The sequence below is a fragment of the Triplophysa dalaica genome, chromosome 19 (assembly GCF_015846415.1).
Source record: "Triplophysa dalaica isolate WHDGS20190420 chromosome 19, ASM1584641v1, whole genome shotgun sequence".
In the NCBI taxonomy this organism is placed as follows: Eukaryota; Metazoa; Chordata; class Actinopteri; order Cypriniformes; family Nemacheilidae; genus Triplophysa; species Triplophysa dalaica.
The window spans coordinates 2,104,547-2,122,695 of NC_079560.1; the positions used below are offsets into that span (position 1 = coordinate 2,104,547).

The 18,149-nt window shown below is 39.0% G+C and overlaps 1 protein-coding gene across 2 annotated transcripts in view; it reads left to right on the forward strand.

Annotated features, from left to right (window-relative positions):
• Positions 1-18,149, forward strand: part of col27a1a (collagen, type XXVII, alpha 1a) — a 42,375-nt gene that overhangs the window by 16,703 nt on the left and 7,523 nt on the right. For both annotated transcript variants that reach the window (XM_056731763.1, XM_056731764.1), the window contains exons 8-45: positions 1,095-1,139; positions 2,416-2,469; positions 3,301-3,345; positions 4,299-4,352; positions 5,161-5,205; positions 5,792-5,845; positions 6,446-6,490; positions 7,527-7,580; positions 7,674-7,718; positions 8,341-8,394; positions 8,485-8,538; positions 8,693-8,746; positions 8,899-8,952; positions 9,040-9,093; positions 9,197-9,241; positions 10,172-10,225; positions 10,310-10,354; positions 10,431-10,484; positions 11,198-11,251; positions 11,847-11,900; positions 12,124-12,177; positions 13,926-13,979; positions 14,059-14,103; positions 14,203-14,247; positions 14,377-14,430; positions 14,844-14,897; positions 15,087-15,140; positions 15,444-15,497; positions 15,583-15,636; positions 15,742-15,849; positions 15,969-16,022; positions 16,127-16,234; positions 16,325-16,378; positions 16,491-16,544; positions 17,457-17,513; positions 17,603-17,656; positions 17,890-17,943; positions 18,054-18,107. In XM_056731763.1, coding sequence (XP_056587741.1) covers positions 1,095-1,139; positions 2,416-2,469; positions 3,301-3,345; positions 4,299-4,352; positions 5,161-5,205; positions 5,792-5,845; positions 6,446-6,490; positions 7,527-7,580; positions 7,674-7,718; positions 8,341-8,394; positions 8,485-8,538; positions 8,693-8,746; positions 8,899-8,952; positions 9,040-9,093; positions 9,197-9,241; positions 10,172-10,225; positions 10,310-10,354; positions 10,431-10,484; positions 11,198-11,251; positions 11,847-11,900; positions 12,124-12,177; positions 13,926-13,979; positions 14,059-14,103; positions 14,203-14,247; positions 14,377-14,430; positions 14,844-14,897; positions 15,087-15,140; positions 15,444-15,497; positions 15,583-15,636; positions 15,742-15,849; positions 15,969-16,022; positions 16,127-16,234; positions 16,325-16,378; positions 16,491-16,544; positions 17,457-17,513; positions 17,603-17,656; positions 17,890-17,943; positions 18,054-18,107 — 2,082 coding nt within the window. The remainder of the gene's footprint in view (positions 1-1,094; positions 1,140-2,415; positions 2,470-3,300; positions 3,346-4,298; positions 4,353-5,160; positions 5,206-5,791; positions 5,846-6,445; positions 6,491-7,526; positions 7,581-7,673; positions 7,719-8,340; positions 8,395-8,484; positions 8,539-8,692; positions 8,747-8,898; positions 8,953-9,039; positions 9,094-9,196; positions 9,242-10,171; positions 10,226-10,309; positions 10,355-10,430; positions 10,485-11,197; positions 11,252-11,846; positions 11,901-12,123; positions 12,178-13,925; positions 13,980-14,058; positions 14,104-14,202; positions 14,248-14,376; positions 14,431-14,843; positions 14,898-15,086; positions 15,141-15,443; positions 15,498-15,582; positions 15,637-15,741; positions 15,850-15,968; positions 16,023-16,126; positions 16,235-16,324; positions 16,379-16,490; positions 16,545-17,456; positions 17,514-17,602; positions 17,657-17,889; positions 17,944-18,053; positions 18,108-18,149) is intronic.

Consider the following 18,149-nt stretch of genomic DNA (forward strand, 5'->3'; position numbering starts at 1 on the left):
AGAAGTTGTTCTAGAGCAGAGAAGCGTGTGGTGTATATATGCAGTAAACTGTGACAAGGTGTGGGTTACAGGGATTTAACGTTGTAAAGGGATTGTGGTGTGAACCTTTCAATTATTGTCCTTAATTGTCTTATTTTCATAGAATGATGGTGCCAACACAGCAATGTGATGACAATAGTTAATAAAATCTGAGAAAAACTTTTCATAACAAAATAACAATCAGAAATCTTGTGATCTGCGTGTGTGTGTTCACTGGAATGTGGAGGTACATGTAGAAATTAGAGATGGGTTTTCCACAAAGAAATGTAATGAAAGAAACAGACATCTCTCAAACATGAAGTGTGACGGGTTGGATTTCACTGGTCTGGCGGGGAAAGTGTGTGTGTGTGTGTGTGTGTGTGTATGTTGTAATGAGTGCTAGTTTCATGTTTAAATCTGAATTCATAGTCTGTCTAAACTGTACGTCTGTCTGTGTCTGACATAGCTGGATAGTTGCATAAATACATGTTCTGCACTTCACTGTTGTAAGAAGCGCCAGATTCCCAATGCGGTCTGTGTGTAACCACTACATGGAAAATCATCTCTCTTTCTCTTAGTTTATCCCTTTTTCTTTCCTGTCTGCTTGTAAGGTTTCACTCTGAACCAGAATCTCTCTCTCTCTCTCTCTCTTTCTCTCTCTCTCTCTCTCTCTCTCTCTCTATCTATCTTTCTTTCTTTCTCTCTCTCTCTCTCTCTCTCTCTCTCTATCTCCCTCTCTCTGTTCCACCTTTGATGCGTATTTTCCACTCTGTGTAAACGTCTTGCTGTAGTCAGCACAATATTGTGCCTGTATGACTCGTGGGAGCTTGACTCCAGCAGGAAAACATTTCTGTCTGTAATGTACACACAAACGCACACATGCAGACACACTTACATGATGGAAGAGGATGGAAAATATTGAACTGCTTTGTCTGATCGACTGCAGATGGATTTCGTCAATATTAATGGATCTTTAAAACACACACACGCTGCAGGAGGTGTGTGTGTGTGTGTGTGTGTGAGAGAGAGAGAATACACTTTGTTTACTAGTCACCACGTGTCCTCTTTTTTTGCAGGGGCAAAAAGGCCATCCGGGACCACCAGGCCTCCCCGGGGAACCTGTGAGTAATACAAACATACAAACACTCATACATAAACAAACACATGCATACAAACAAAATGTGAGGATTCTGCTGGTGAGACATTGATAAAATTAGAGTTTTACCTCTTATACACAGATAAAAAAAGTAATTTTAAGTAAAATAAGTTATTTTCTGCTGACCTGGGAATAGAAGCCAAAGGTTTAGTAAAAGAAAATCCAAACACACACACAGGAATGTTTTATTGCTCAGTTTTGTTGCTCTTTCATAACTCAAGAGGCCACTAGTGTCACTAAAAAGAACTGCGCAAAAATATTTTTAAAGTGGTTTCCTGAAAACTTCCATTGTTTAGAAAACTGATACCTCCTTAATCTTCTGAAAAGAAATATAATTGTACAGAAATGAGTTGTTGACATTCAGTTAGAGTACAGAATTACTTTCTCTTAGAAAATGTGTGTTCATGCAGAAATGAATTTTGACATAGATTGAGCAAATATTGAGCAAACTGAGACACTGTTAAGGTCCTTGTCTGAAACTAGAAAAGATACATCTGAGAAAGAGCAGCTTCAGCAAAATCCTATTCTTTACCGTCTTGGACAAGCAATGAGATACTCTTGAGATATGAGCGAGATCTCAAGAGTACATTTATTCAGTTTTATTGCTCACATAAACTCAGGATACCATAAGTATCAGTAAAATATGTTTTTTCAAACAGTTTTTCTTAAGTGTTTTGCAATCCTAATGTTGGGAAACGAGAGATTGTTGAGGTCTCTTCTGACATAACCCATCGAAAATCACACCCAGACATCTTTGAAGATGTGCAAATATTCACCCAAAAGATGAAAAGTCACAGATGAGATTTCTTTAATATCTCAATTATTTCTCCTAGACATCAGTGAGATGGAAAGTTTAGCTCAACTCTCAACTGAATCTCAGATGTTTCTCCTGAAGAAAAAGAGCCAGACGTCTCACAAATGTCTCTGTCATTAGAGTTTGAGAAAAGATCAACAATGTCACAAACTGAACTCAGATTTCTCAAGTCTGCAATCAAAAGTCAACATTATTAAAGATCTCAATATGAACTCAAACATTTCTCATCAAATTGATCCAAATCCAGATCATTATTTTATTCGTTTTACACTTCCATACTCTTTGTGTTTAAACATTTATCTCATTTGTTTTTCATTTTATTTCTCCAAAGCATCTTTAGAAGAAACATTTGATACTTAAAGGAAACACCACAAGGATGTACATCATGTGATTGTATAATATATTAGGAACATGTCTGTGTTTACAGGGAGAACATGGTCCTGATGGGAGTGCTGGAGCCAAAGGCTATCCTGGCAGGCAGGTGCAGTAGATCTTTCTCTGCCCTGAAGTGTGTGTGTGTGTTTATGAAACTGTGTTTCTCATTGACTCTTTATGGAAAATATGTGATTAATCTAGCAACACGTCACCCTGGCACACAAACCGCCTTGTGTTGTGTATCTGGGGGCCGCAGTGATTGGAAATCAGAGTCTTTAGGAAGAGACCTAACTATGAGTTCTGGCACTTCAATAGCGTTCTGTTTTGAAAAACATTTCTTGGTTCCAAAACACCATCCGTGCAAATAGGTTTCTAACGTCTTTCTATATCCACACGCCTCTAGATTGTTCCACATATTGAGCTTGTAAAAGTCGCTTATGTAAACTTTATGAAATTTACACACGGCTCGCTGGAACGCTGGATTCTGATTGGTTTCTCGAAGCGTTCTAAATAAATGACTGCAGAAGTGTGTTCGGTTCTCGCGTATCGTCGTCTCTTTCGTCCCACATAGTCCTATCAAAATATCTTTAACTCTGATCTATTTCATGTCATTTTAGTCATTTAACAAGCGGAATACAGTAAATGGTCATTATTGCTAAATAAATGTGGGACGAGGTTTATTTTAACGTAATATCTGGTTCTCCTCTTTTTTTGTAACTTTACCAAATAAAGACATCTTCGGCTTAAATGAAACTTTTGCTTTTTGTTTTATGGTTGAAGTTTATTAGGGCTAGTGTCTATCCAAGCGGGATGTTAGTTCTTGAGGGCACATGTGTTTGGATATTTCCATTATTTATTCCTGTTTAAATCCATTTATAAACAAGACTCTGTACATTATTAAATGACCCAAGTTTCTTTTTCTCTTCTGCTCTTTCAGGGTTTGCCCGGCCCGATAGGACCTGTTGGACCGAAAGGTGCTCGGGTGTGTACACAACTACCTGTTTCATCATTTTGGGGATTTTAGATGTCATTGCTGTCATCATCATCTGTCATCATTTATCTGTGATTTTGTGTCGGTCTGATTCAAATTGTAAAGTGACGATGCGTTTTTACGACGGCTTAATTTCCCATTTCAGTTTTTCTGCTTCCAAAGTCAACAGACGTCTCAAACTGTGAGAGATTAGCTGCTGACAGCGGCGTGAGCCATAAGTGTGTGTTTGTGTGATTTTAGACTCCGCCGGTCACGTAAACATGTTCACACGTTAAAACAGTTGTCCTTTATCGCCCTGTCATCTATTTTTCTGTTTAAAACCACACAATCGCATCAGTTCATATGCAGACGCACAAACACTTTTGCAGTATTAAAGGCTTTTTATCAGCCGTGACTCCGCCCCCTTTGGCTGGAATTTCCTGTTTAAAATCCCTGAAAAGAGGCCCTGCTGTCTTTCACCACACACACACAAACATTATCATACATGCATGTGTCTTTACATACAGATTCATATGTCAACATGTAAACACCTCTTGCTTCGTTTTTTAACTCCATAAGCCCATGTTACCATTATAGCGGACGTTTGTCTGTGTTTGTGTGTTGTTCGTGTGTTTGTGTTTCATCACGTGTTCCCTGAAGTGAGCGTATGTGCCCTTGGACTACATTGTGGAGGCCAGCACCATGCAGTCCATGGGCATATACACTTACCTCATGGCCTGCATCATCACGAAGAGACGCCCGTTCATCCATCATCAGATTCATCTGCTCCATCTGTACTGTACACTGTGACCTCACTCCAGAGAAGACTCGCCAGATTATTTAACAGCCTTTTTCCCAGGAAATAACTGTCTTGGAGAAACAGTTGAGAAATTAAAGAGATCTTGTTGTTTAACTTTTTTAAATGGCAGGGCATCATCTCTCTCTCTCTCTCTTTCGTTCTGTAGGGTTTCATTGGAATCCCTGGAGTTTTTGGTTTACCTGGATCTGATGGTGAAAGAGTGAGTTTAAAATTGACTGTAAAAACTGTCATGTGTAACCCGATTGATGTCTTCAGCAGTAATGTGGGCACGAGTGCACTTAGCGAGCATGTATTCCTCCGCTTTACGAATATTCCTGTTGAATCTCGTGCCTTTTTGCGGAGAGCTGGGCTGTGACTATTCAGTGATTTCTGCTTGCTGGACAGGAAAATGGATAAAAACATCCTGTAGACTTACATTGAAGGACAGACCTGAGCTTCAGGGTTTACTGTAGCTCAGATGGTAGCGCTGTTGAATGCACCGGAAGCCATTTTTTAGATAAAAGTAGTTACGTTACGTATTACGTATATTATATTTCTCCGGCCCAGAAACCATTCAGAACAACATAACAACCTCATTGTTGGAGAGTTTTGCATTATCAAACATTATCAAACTTTCCTGTAGCTCAGTAGTAAGAGCATTGCGTTAACAATGCATGGTTGTGGGTTCGATCCTAAGGGATTGCAGATACCTAAGTATAAATGTATAGGATAATGCAATGTAAGTCGCTTTGGATAAAAGCGTCTTCTAAATGCGTAAATGTAAATAATACTGTTGGAAAATGTAGTTTTTTTTTTTCATTAACATCATTTTGTGGGGAGTGTTACACATGTAGATTTTTAAATCAAGTGCTGCCCACTACTGGTCAATGTGTGACGGTAGAGCCATTTAAATCTGTGTGTGTATCTGTTTTCTTACACTGCTTTAACATCGATTGTTTCTTTAAGGGCTTTCCATGTAAATCTATATTAAGATCTTTCTCTCTCTCTCTTTTGTCTCTTTTTTTCAGGGTATTCCTGGTCCACCGGGGAAGAGGGGCAAGATGGGTAGGCCGGTAAAGTTTTGTCTCAACATACTTTATAGATTCAGACGTGAGTTTGCTTGTAAGTGTGTGTGTGAGAAAATATGTATATTGATTAGTCAGTTGATGTATCACATCCAAGGAAGTAGAACAAATTGTACATCAACGCATAAGGCTCACCAAGTCCATTTGGTTGTTATTTAAGATTGTGTGGAAGAGTGTATTTATATTTGCACATTGATGTCATCATTTCTCCATGACCTTGGGACACGATGGGATTTCAGTCAGCGTGACCTTTGACCTCTGACTTCAGAGTCATCCTGTCAAATGAGCAGCGCTGAGCACGCTAACCAAGTGATGTTATTATAAGTGGTGTATAGCACATCAATACACATCAGCGTAAGGGCTTTGAAGTCATGCTCAGTAACATGCTCATCACCATCTGAGCCACAGAAATAAATGATGCTCGAATCCTGTGGATGCTTGAGAAGAGGCGACTTTTGCATGCCAAGCAGCATGTGAATTATCTGCCGTGACTACACTTCTGGTGTTTTATAATCTCTCTCTCTCTCTCTCTCTCTCTTTCTCTCTCTCGCTTCATGTCTCTCTCTGATGTCAGGGTTTCCCTGGTGATTTTGGAGAGAGAGGGCTGCCAGGACTTGACGGAGAGCCTGTGAGTTTTTTTGTTGTCTTGGACTCTCGTATCGTTTTCTGTTATGCGCATTATAAATTTAGGCTGATGTGGATTTATGTCTAGAGGGATTTTAGTTCATTTTGGCCTAGGCTGGTTTAAAAGTCTTATATCATGTCAGACTGAGAAACGATCAAAGAAGATTGTTGTTTTCCAAAACCGCTTCTGATTGGTCGGCGTAGGTGACAGTTAAGTCCCGGCCTGCCTCTTTTCACCTTGAGTCTCAGTGGAACTGTGAAAACAGGAAGTGGAGAGTCCCCTCATTTCCTGTTCCCCGTGTCCTGAAGAGAGGAGTGAAATGCCTCTTTCATCCTTTCATCACACCAGGGGAAAGAGAGGAAATGATTCCAGCACGCTGTTGAGACGGCAACAACAAACCATCTGTGTGTCACACACATGCGTTTCTACAGGCGGTTTTGTATCTATGAATCTAAAAAAGGGCCATTTACGCAGCAAATATTATAAACGCCACACATTCCACACCCAGATTTAGAGGTGAATGTTGACTCCTGATCCTTGAAACAACAACAGTCTGTTGGTTTAATGTGGAAACTTTCTGTCTTTTATTCTGTATCAATTCAGGGTGTTATTGGAGCTCCTGGTCCTCCTGGTGTCCTTGGATTGATTGTGAGTGAAATTTGTTTGTGCGGGTTTTGGCAGCGGACGATAACAATTCACATAAATGTGATGCTTTGAGTACTTTTGCTTTTAATATATAGACGTCCGGGACAATATACGTGCTTGCAAAGGCATTGACAAATATGTCCATATCTTTGGTTAACACTTTTGTACTGTTAAATGGTACCTGCTTTACATAATAATGTTTATTCATCTAAAGGTTATTCTTGTTGTGCAAATGAAATCTAAAACATGTTAAAATTCAGATCTGCATTTTGCAAGTGGAAGTAAGTTTGAGTGAAGTTTGATTTTGGTGATGTGGGGAAATACGCCCCCTGCTGGAAATCTTACCAAACCGACATAACATTTTTGGGCTAGTTCACCCAAAAATGAAATTTCTTAGTCATCATTTACTCATCCTCAGGTTATTCCAAACCTGTAAACATTTCTTTGTTTAGCAAAACCCAAAGAAAGATATTTGGAAGAATGTCAGTAACCAAACAGATCTCATGCCCCATTTACTGCAATTGTAGGAAAATAAATAAGACGGCAGTCGATGGGGGGTGGGATCTGGTTGGTTCTAACATTCTTCCAAATATCTTCCTTTGTGTTTATCAGAACAAAGAAATTTAAACCGGTTTGAAACAACCTGAGGGTGAGTAAATCATGACAGAATTTTCATTTTTGGGTGAACTTTCCCTATAAAGTTAATCTAAATATACATATTCTTGCATTATTAACTCAACATTGAAGCCCATTGACCTCCATGGCATGGACAGAAAACCACTGAGACATTTCTCAAAATATCTTCTTTTGTGTTCCACTAATGATTGACATGAGATAAGTAAAAAAAAAAAAAAATTCGGGGAACTGGGCCTTTCAGCTTCCTTTAAAATCTTTAGAAGAAGTGGCAGCATGACACAGATGATACCACACATTTCACAAATGTTGAATTTTATTTGTAAGATCTTAGCTCAAAATAGGCCTACCTGACAGCAGGTGTTATATCATATATATATCACAGTCATGTCTTTCTCTTCTCCAGGGTGACATGGGTCCGGCTGGCATCATCGGTTTACCAGGTCCAAACGGATTGAAGGTACATCACACACGTGCACACATCACCACCTCTTGCATATGTCAGTCTCCTGCAGTTATAGCTTGTGTGTGTTTCTGTGTGTGTTTGCTGCAGGGTGTCTCTGGAAACATGGGCGAGCCCGGTCTGAAAGGTGATAAGGTGATCTAAATGCTCTGTTATTGGCCTGTTACACAGCAGCATGTGATGGAAATTCTCTCTCCCCATTGGCCAGCCAGTGTTAAGCATGCGTTTTATAAGCATCCCTGTTGGTCAACCGTATAGTTGTTAGCATTTTACAGTGAGATTTTAGATGTGAAGTGTGTGATTTCTGCACCACCAATGATACGTTTTAGGAATGTTTTGCCAACGTTCCCATTAAGTTCTGGCAAAATTATTTCTACCACAATGTACTTTTTATAATGTTTACCGTAGCAATGACACATAATGTTGATAAAATGCTCTTTTAAAGTTACTGCGAGAATGTTTATGGATTATTTATCAATATTGAAATTATCAAAATTTATCCAGATTAAACGTATAAATGGTCTCTGTTTGTTACCAGTTTTTTAAACAAGGTCACAACCCATTTTTTTTTTATTGGTTCCACTACTTGTGTGGAAATGGCACACTTCTCCTTTAAACGTCTTTGCTCCAAATTGTGACAAGAATAGATTGAATAAACCGAACTCAAAATGTCTTCATAAACTTGTATTTTCTCTCATCTTTTTTCTGTCATTTCTGACTTTGTGACTCTTCTCTCTTTCTCTCTCTTTCCTCTCAGGGTGATGTGGGGCTTCCAGGAGAGCAGGGAGAGATCGGGTTCCAGGGAGACAAGGTACCTTTCTAAAGTTCCCTCTCTTAAATACACGCTTACAAACCCAGATGTCTGATGTTTATGTTACAATCTGTTGTGTGTTTGTTTCAGGGTGTTCAGGGTCTGCCAGGGTTACCAGGACCTAGAGGAAAGCCGGGACTGCAGGTTTCTTTCTTTCTTTAATAGAACATATGTGTTGCTCATAGCTGTGTATGCATTGCAAATGTACAACATCATTCAAAAAGGATAAACCTCAATTTTGCTCTAATAAAAAACAGTTTATATGATTGTCTTTGTGTTGTTTATGTGTGTTTCATAGGGGAAATTAGGAGAACGAGGGCCCACCGGAGTGCCGGGTCCACCAGGACTTGAGGTATGAATCAACTTATCATTGCCATTTCAAAACCAGAACACAAGCATAAAAATATCAATTGGTGTAAAACTTTAGACACGTTTAAATATTTTGTGGACATCAAATAAATGTTGATGATTGATGGTTAATATACTGATTTGTGCTTGACACAGGGTTTCCCGGGTGACATTGGAAAGCCTGGACACAATGGACCTGAAGGCCCGAAGGTGAAAGATTTGAAAAAATTTAAGAGCGTTTTGTATATGTGCACAGCCATGTTCATGCTGTATGTGTCAATGTTTTTGATTTTTTAGGGCAAACTCGGCGCCAGGGGTTTACCGGGACCTCGCGGGGCTGCTGGGCGACAGGTCTGTGTGTTTCTATACACGTGTCATATCACGAGTATCAAACATGTATTTTACTATACCAATAGAAACGTGAGAAATGATTGTGGCTCATTTTAATTTTCAGGGTGACGAGGGTCCTCTAGGACCACTAGGGCCTTCGGGACTTGAGGTGAGAATTTAGGGATGGCCGGATGTAGATATTGTTTTAGAGCATGTGCCTACTAAGTATTCAAACTAATCAAATTCATATTTTTAATAAAAAGAAATGAGAAATGACATTTTGCTTAATGAACCTGTTTTCTTATTTTGTTTTATGAGGACCAATTGTATTTGCATCCGTGCATCATGCAATAATGAAAATAACAACAGACACATAACATTCTCTTTTACAAATCACAAATTTACATAAACATGGTCACAGTTACAAAAAAGGTCAAACGTGGTTTATTTTCTTTTTGCAGTGCTTTTGGGGGTATATTTGTTTCTTGCACGTAAGTGCTGATAAAAGTACAGTTCCCCGATGAGCCACAAGATGGTGCAACGGCAAATATGAATTTTAAACAGGTTTAATTACTAATGTCAATGAATCCTCAAGGCAGATCTTGTGGGATGGTTTAAAATCACTTTAACCTTTGCAGAAAGTTTTGTATCCACTGCGAACGGTGTCTGTATTGCGTAACATGGCTCATTCTCCGTCTGAATCTGTTTCCTTCTTTCGTTCCATCTTTTCTTGTTTAATCACTGCGTTTCTGGCACAAACTCCAAACATTTTTGGAGGTTGTCCATCATTCTTTCCTTTTTTTCTCAAACAGGTATCTGTTTTACTCATTTCCCTCTCTCTCTGGTTTTCGCGGTCAGTAATAGAATATTTTTGTGAGAATTTCCATATGTTCTCTTTTGTGTTCTGATTTCAGTGCCACACTCATCTTTTTCAACACAAACGTCAAAAATCAAGGACCTTTTAAACGGGTCTCATCCAAAAGAACATAGATGAAGAATGCGTTTAAAAAAACATAGTTTTTGCAAACAGACAAACGCCCGGCTGCTTCATTTGAATCGAAAATCCTAACAGTGTCTTTATTTTTCGTTCTTCCGTCAGGGTCTAATGGGCAGTTTGGGTTTCCCTGGGGCCACCGGACCTGAAGGAACCAAAGTGAGAGTTCAAAACAATGTAAACACACACAAATCTCTTTCACATACGCACACTATAAACCAAACACCCTCTGATCTGCCATAGGGCGAGCAGGGCATCACAGGAAAAGCAGGACCCATGGGCGAGAGAGTGAGTACATCATGAGTGAATTATACCTGTAAACACACACGGTCTGACCCTTACGCTGGTCATCATGTGTTTTTAGGGTCTCGTTGGTTTCATCGGTCCCACAGGAGAGGCTGGAATAGGTGGAGAGAAGGTAAGATGCACCTTTATGAATGTGATAAATAAAGTGTTGAAGGTGGTTGTAAAACCACTGTATATACGGCGTAGATGTTATTTTGGCGATAATAGATGTCATGTCGCACACTCGTTTTATTCTTTGGCAGCGATGTCGTTTTGTTGCATGTTTTTGTCAGTGAAAAAATACGAAATCTAGCTTTTGTGTGATTTTTGTCATCTGACTAACGATCGCTCTCTTCCAAACGCTCTTTTTTTAACACAGTTTAAAAACATTTAACAACATAGCAGAGTTGTTATAGTTTTGTTTTTAGTTTAATTTATTAAAATGTAAAATTAGATTGTTTATTTTTATTTTGTATGTTGCTATATAAGATTAATTTATCTTTATCTTGTTTAGCTAATATTTCTATTTTTTTATTTAGTTTAAGTTTTCTAATCATTTTAAGGCCAATACTGTATTTGATTTTAATACGTTACAAACATTTTTTACGTTTTAATTGAACCCTAACCCTATATAACACAGACATTTTCTGTTAAAACACAGTTTAGTTTATAATAGCAGATAAACATGTGCTTGTTTTGTGCATAATTATTAGCAGAGCCAAACTTTAACAAACGTTTTGTAAAATTTTAACTTGAACAAAATAGGGATTTCAAAATAATAGATAATAGCTCGAAATGTGTTACCCCTAACATTGGTCATGTGTAAACGTTGTGTGATTTGTTTAGGGAGATCGTGGTGAGACAGGTTTGCCCGGGCCTCCAGGAGAAAAAGGCTCTACGGTACGCTTTAACACACACACACTCTTTCTCTCTCTCGTTCTCTAATCGTCAAATCATAAGTGTTGAAAAGTTCATCACTGTTACACATCCCACTGGCCCTCAGCTATCTGAAGATCACATTTACATTTAGTCATTTATCCAAAGCGACTTACAGAGAGCTCAGTTGGCAATAAAGCGATATGTCATATTTCTCATTTCCACATCCCGTCTGTGTGTTTGTGTGTAAATAACTTGTTATGTCTAGACTAAAAAAATCTATTTGTAGACACAAAATTGGATCTATTCTACTGTACATATCATTGCTTGTAACAAGTGCCATTGTAAAAATGTAGTAAAATTACTATGGTAAACTGTCACTAATGTAAAGTACCATGATGTACCATGGCAAATGATTTGTGCTATAGTATATATCAAAGCAGTGGTACTACCGCCATAAGAGTGGTATGATTTAGACATATTTAATAATAAAGATTCAAATGAAATACTTTTAAATCAAATATTTATGTAATATTATTATTATCCACTGTGATGAAGTATGTTTGTGTTTTTTCATTTGTATTGTATATGATGTTTTTACATATTGTTTCATTTTCAGGGACACCCAGGGACCCCAGGCGAGAGCGGCCCACCGGGACCAGCCGGCAGTCCGGTAAGTCTACATCACAGTTTGGATCATGTTACAGAGCTGTAGCTTTCTCAGTCTTCTGCTGTCTGTCAGCTGTCACACACCACCTGTGAAACGTTCTGTGATTATGGTCCGGACAGACATTAAACACACACAGAGAAGTCCGTCTGCCCGACAATAACCATCAGCCACAATGAGAGCGAGACATGAAAGCGTCTGTGTAATTTACCTGTGTCTGTTTTCAAAGGGCACGCCGGGATCACGTGGACCCATTGGCGTAAGAGGACCTAAAGGAAGACGGGTAAGGCATCAAAAGTCCATGTGTGTGTAAGGAAATAGTGATTTAGGTGATGTTTTTATTTCAAGTGACAGACACAATTTGTAGACGGGAGTCAAACCAGTTGCACACACACAGAGTAAATGTTTTTCATTAGCCGTCAGATTTGACATTATTGGCTGGAAGTGCAGAAACAAGATCAGGGAAGCTCTGTGTTTCCATGACCCTGTCTGGTCTTAGTAACACAGCATCGCTGAAATCTGTAAATCACAATTTGTTGTCTTGATGAATCACAGAGTCAGTGAAGCTGAGCCAAGTTTGGAGAGAAAGAGCATGAGAACCCTGTCGGGTATCATCAACAACTATGTTTATTAAGAACACTTAAACCTGTCTTTGTAACAAATTCAAAGCTGAACAACACTACATAACTTAGTAACACCATAGCATCCACACAATTCTCATTTCCTTGTCAAAAGGGTGTTTTTATAGAGGTTCAATATTGCTATCCACATATTTGAAAGATGCTCACAGACGTCTAGACATCACAGCATGTTGTTGTGTACATTTTAGGACGTTCGGATGTCTTTTGTGCATTTGAGAAATTGAAACTGGGTTTCCTCGGTTTAGTAGCAACACAAGAGACCTACAGAATGAAATAACATCGACATGAAATCACATTGATGGGTGCTGAGAATTAAAGATGTACTATTAATGTTAAAAAACGGTCGCCACGGTTACAACAGTCATTGGTCGCCTGTCAGCATCACAAGGGCAGTGTGTCAAAGTGTGTGTCTGCGGGAGAGGGAATCTATTCCAGCTGTTAGAGATTGTGGATGATGATTTTATTTCAACAGTTTGATGTTTTCTGGCTGGACACACACCGTATGTTAGTGAAATTATCCGCACAAACACACATTCAATGTTCTCATAGTGTAAGATAATCCATGTCTGTCTCGACAAAATCATTCATCTTAACTTGAGAGACGTGCCAGACAGATGTTTTTTGCACACTGAAGGGGATAATGTTTGTGTATTTTGCTTTGTATTGTGGTTTGGGGTAAAACACCGTTCCCTGTGGATGTCATAAATTTGGAAAGTAAAAACAAATGACGTTGTTTTTACTTAGTAGTGCAGGTATGGGTTCTGCATAGGTGGGGTTTGGGGTTAATGTGTTGTAATTGTTTTTATAAAATATCAGAAATATAATCAATATTATTTATATAAAACTGTAGAATTTGAGATGCAATAGGAACATGAGTTTGTCTTCCTTCCCAAAGACAGATTGAACATTGTTTCAGTCATATGTAGACTCTCATTTTAGTTTTTTTTCTCTCAAATAAACCCTGCAGTAAAGCTCCCTCTAGTGGTGGAGTATACCTCAAGCATTTTTTCCCTGTTGAAAAGACACAATAGAAACTATCATAGATTTTCGAATGGTTTGAATCAAATACAATTCTGAACTTTTTCCATCAAAACCATTACAAAATTAATGGTTTTTGGTTCGGTATTTCAATAGGATTAATCTGACAGGTAACATCCCATTAATAGAATCCATCCCATACCAGTAGACACCACTATAGTTTCCATTGAAACCATTACAATTCCCATTATAACCATTAAAGCTCTTTCTTTTTTTATTGCGTTTTGGACAGCGATCTATTATTTATTGTTTTTTTTCTAGCAGGGTTGTGTGTGCACGCATTTATATGTCAGTGTTTGATTCTAATCATAGATGAGAAATTAATTTGAATTATTCTGTGCTTTTGTTCCAGGGTCCTAGAGGTCCAGATGGTTTGACAGGTGAACTCGGGTCTGAAGGCAAGAAGGTAAAGACCGCAGAGGTCACCCGATGACCACAGATCAATTCTGTACGCTTTTATGTCTCACTTTTATCTCATCTCACAGGGTTCTGATGGTCCTCCAGGAAAAATTGGCTTCCCAGGACATGCGGTAAAAACTCATTAGTGTTGCTATGGTAACTGTCACAATGCCACTTCAATCTCTTGATTTTGGTGTTATGGTAACTGTCACTATGTCTCTTTATTGTAGGGAAAGATCGGGGAGCCTGGGGAGGCGGGGCCAAAGGGATTTCCGGTTCGTCCCTCTATTTAAATAATATTAGATATTAATAACACACTTATTTTTTTAACGCAAAATATTTTTTAATGAAGAATCTTCTTCATTAGATTGTTTTTGATATTGAGAATCAATCTGTGTGTGTAGGGGATACTGGGCCCGTCAGGGGCTACGGGAGACAAAGGAATTGCAGGAGAGTCAGTGAGTGATCCTTTACTTCTACTTTTGTCATGCACAGAATTACTTATTTGCAAGTTTATATTTTATTTTTATTTTTTCTTGTATTTTGCTTGTTTATATTTCTATATTATAGTACGTTGTATAAATCAACAAAAATACCAGCATGTTGTTTCAGCATTTTGGCTCTTGTTTACATTGTATTATCATACGTCTATACTCTAATTTGTCTTTTTTTTAGTATTCAGCTCTGATATTTATCCAATTTGCCTTTGCTGACAAAAGATCAAAAAAGTTTTATTAATACCGTAACTGCATAATGTAAATATGATTTTGCAGCACACTTAACATCATGATAATGCCGTATTAATGAGTATGTGTGTATAGTGTTTATATGAATGTGTTACTGATGAAGGATTTTGTTTGTTCGGGACAAGGGCCCTTCCGGGCCTCCAGGAACAATCGGACCCGCTGGAAATCCAGGACCAAAGGTAACACACACACTGCTCTCATCACACAAACACTCATCTGGATGTTTCCGTTCTTTTGTCAGATCTGATTTATTAATAAAGAGATTCAAATGATTAAGTTTATTAATGCTATTTACACTGTAATTTCCACTTATAATGATTGATGAAAATAATAAAATTTTCCATCCATCATTTCTTTCTCTCTTTCAGGGCCCTGCAGGAAAAGTTGGTGACCCAGGACTTCCAGGAGAATCTGGCGAGAAGGTAGAATTAATTCAACCGAAATCCATTTCCCATGATTCTTTTCTCTACGCTGCACTTAATAGCTGTTGCTAAATCTGCCTCTCAGTTTAATAAGGAGCCCTATGTGAATTTATTTGTTTTGAATGAGCACTGTTGAAGTCTAATAATATCAACCTGTGCTTGGCACAAGCGTGGCGTCACACGTCGTCGGTTATAATTGCCGTTTGGCTCACTGGACATGTGTGGAATTAAAACAAATGCAAACTTGCTTGAAAGAATAAAACCCTCTGTGTGTCTTGTTAAGTTTCTTCATTGTTTGCGTAGGGGTCACTCGGACTGGAGGGGAATGCTGGGGCCGCGGGGATGATCGGAACAAGGGTGTGTTTTTGCGATAGCTGTATATAAAATACTATAGCACGAAAACAGTTTTAAAGTTGTGACATGTTTTATTTATTTATTACAGGGAGAACCAGGTTTAGAAGGAGAGGCTGGTGCGGCTGGTCCTGATGGTGCAAAGGTAAAAGATGGCTGACATCCCAATCTACAAAAGTCCTGGTGGATCCTATTCAGTGGTGACCCATGTTTTCATTGTTTTGTGATGATGTTTGTATTTTTTAAAAAGGGTGAGAAAGGGGACATGGGTGGAGAGGGCGAGCAGGGTGTCAGAGGTGACCCTGGAATCAAGGGCAAAGAAGGGCCCCCGGGCGACCCCGGACTCACTGGTGTCAGAGTGAGTGAGACACTGCATTCGAAAACTCAATAAATAACACAGAAGTGACATAACTAACACATCACCTGCTCAAGTTTCGATTCAAGATCAAGTTCGATTTATTGCGCATATGCTTTCAGGGTCCTGAAGGAAAATCAGGTAAACATGGTGAAAGAGGAAAACCAGGCTTTAAGGTGAGATAATGTGTCATATATTTATGTAAGTATATGGTATTGTGTGTTTAAGTCTGTTTCATGTTAATTAAGCCATACAAATGGCACTTTTTTGTTACCTGTAGGGTGCCAAAGGTCACATCGGTCACCTGGGTGAGACAGGATCCGTGGGAAAGATCGGACCAGTTGGCACCACTGGACCAAAGGGCTCGCGGGGAACCATCGGACCTGTGGTAAACAAGCAACAGTTATTATCACACTTGACCAATTTTCTTGTAATCTGCTCAGAAAAGTTGTTATAATTTAAAACTGCTTTGTGTCAGGGCGCTCCTGGGCGAATGGGGATTCAGGGCGATCCCGGCATCTCAGGATATGAGGTGAGAAAGAGACAAAAACCGATATCATCCCGTGATTGTGTTCTATAAGCAAAATAGTACAGTATTTATAACCATGAATTTATCAGCACGTGTACTGTTTCTATCTTTACAGGGTCACCAGGGACCTCAGGGTCCAATTGGATCCCCGGGACCAAAAGGTGAAAAGGTAATCCTCATTCTCCACTAGGATGTTAAAATAGCTGTCAAAAACATTAAACTTTATATTAATCGTGAAAGTATCACTCATCATATTGTCATAAGTTGCAAGACTTCATTTTGGAAGATTTGTTTCCCAGCCACAATAGGCCCTTTTCACAGTGCCGTCACTTAACTTCCGCGTTCTCGCAAAGCAGTGTCTCATGACATCCGTCTTGCAAGAAAGAAGAATTAAAAGCAGTTCTGTTTTGCCATCGCGCTGGAATTTAACAACAGTCACAGAAAAACTGACAGAACACGTATTCACGTACTTGTCCTATCGCTTACACAAAAAGAAAACAAAACACTTAACTTCATAATCAAGCAGGTACTGTTCAACAAAGTATTTGTATCCTTAAACTAGCTTTGATCTTGTCGTAAGCCAAAATTTGTCTGCAAGATGTTGTACATCATCTATCCATTTTTGTGGCTCCTGTGCAAGGGACTTTGTAAACTCCATTTTATGGCGCTAGCGGAAGTAACGCTACATTGCCTAGTGACAGAACGGAAGATGTGTGACGTCATGTGAAAAGGCCTATAACTAGTTGGTTTGCTTTGGTTATGGATGTAGGGGTTCTGAGCCGTTCATGGAAGCTGTGTAGTTGTTATTGTAGTTTAGACAGAAAGCGTCACCCTTTAACTTTTTTTGCTGCCCAATATAACCATGCTTGCATTTTGATATCCTCACAAAATGTTCAAATTTAAGCAGATAGTTAAGAAAACGCAGCCAACAGGTGTCCATCTTACATAAGAACTCTTTCAACCCTATTAAAAGTCATCTCAGGATTCACTTTGTGATGTTTGATGTTCACACACAAACACAGGTTTGAATCAGATATGCTGTGTGGTTTCATCTGATGTTCTGCATCATGTCATGTTTTAGGGTGAACATGGGGATGATGGAAAGGTGGAGGGTCTTCCCGGTCCTCAGGGACTGACCGTGAGTCCTCTTCACGCTTAAGATCTGTGCTTTTCAATGTAAAGTCATTGGAAACATTCACAACTTCAAACGTGTCTGTTTCTATTTAGGGACCTGTGGGAAAGCGTGGAGACAGAGGGGAACCGGGAGATCCTGGATATGTGGTGAGATACACAGCGCTGTTTTAAAAGCACTTTTGTTTATCCACTTGTGAAGTTTGTTAGCTTGTTTTGTGACCCATAATCATATAAAAAAGAAGATGCAGGGCTGGTTTAGATTCACAATGCCCTGGCAACCACCTCTTAAACATTGCAAGCACCAATCCCATGTTTTTTTAAATAGAATGTGTGTATGTTTTCTCAGAGAGGTTTTTAAAAGCTGTTGTTCGTATATACAGGGTCAGCAGGGTGTTGATGGTTTACGAGGCAAACCCGGAGCTCCTGGATTACCTGTAAGTACATCAATATACTGAATTATACAAACATAATGAACTCAGACCCACACAACTCAAAACTGCAAACTCATTACATTTGGCTTTTGATTTCATTAAACACATTTAAGGGCGATCCTGGTCCACGTGGAACACAGGGCCCCAAAGGATCCAAAGGAGAACAGGTAAAACTGTGGTTGTCTGTGTGATCATTGAACACGATTCAT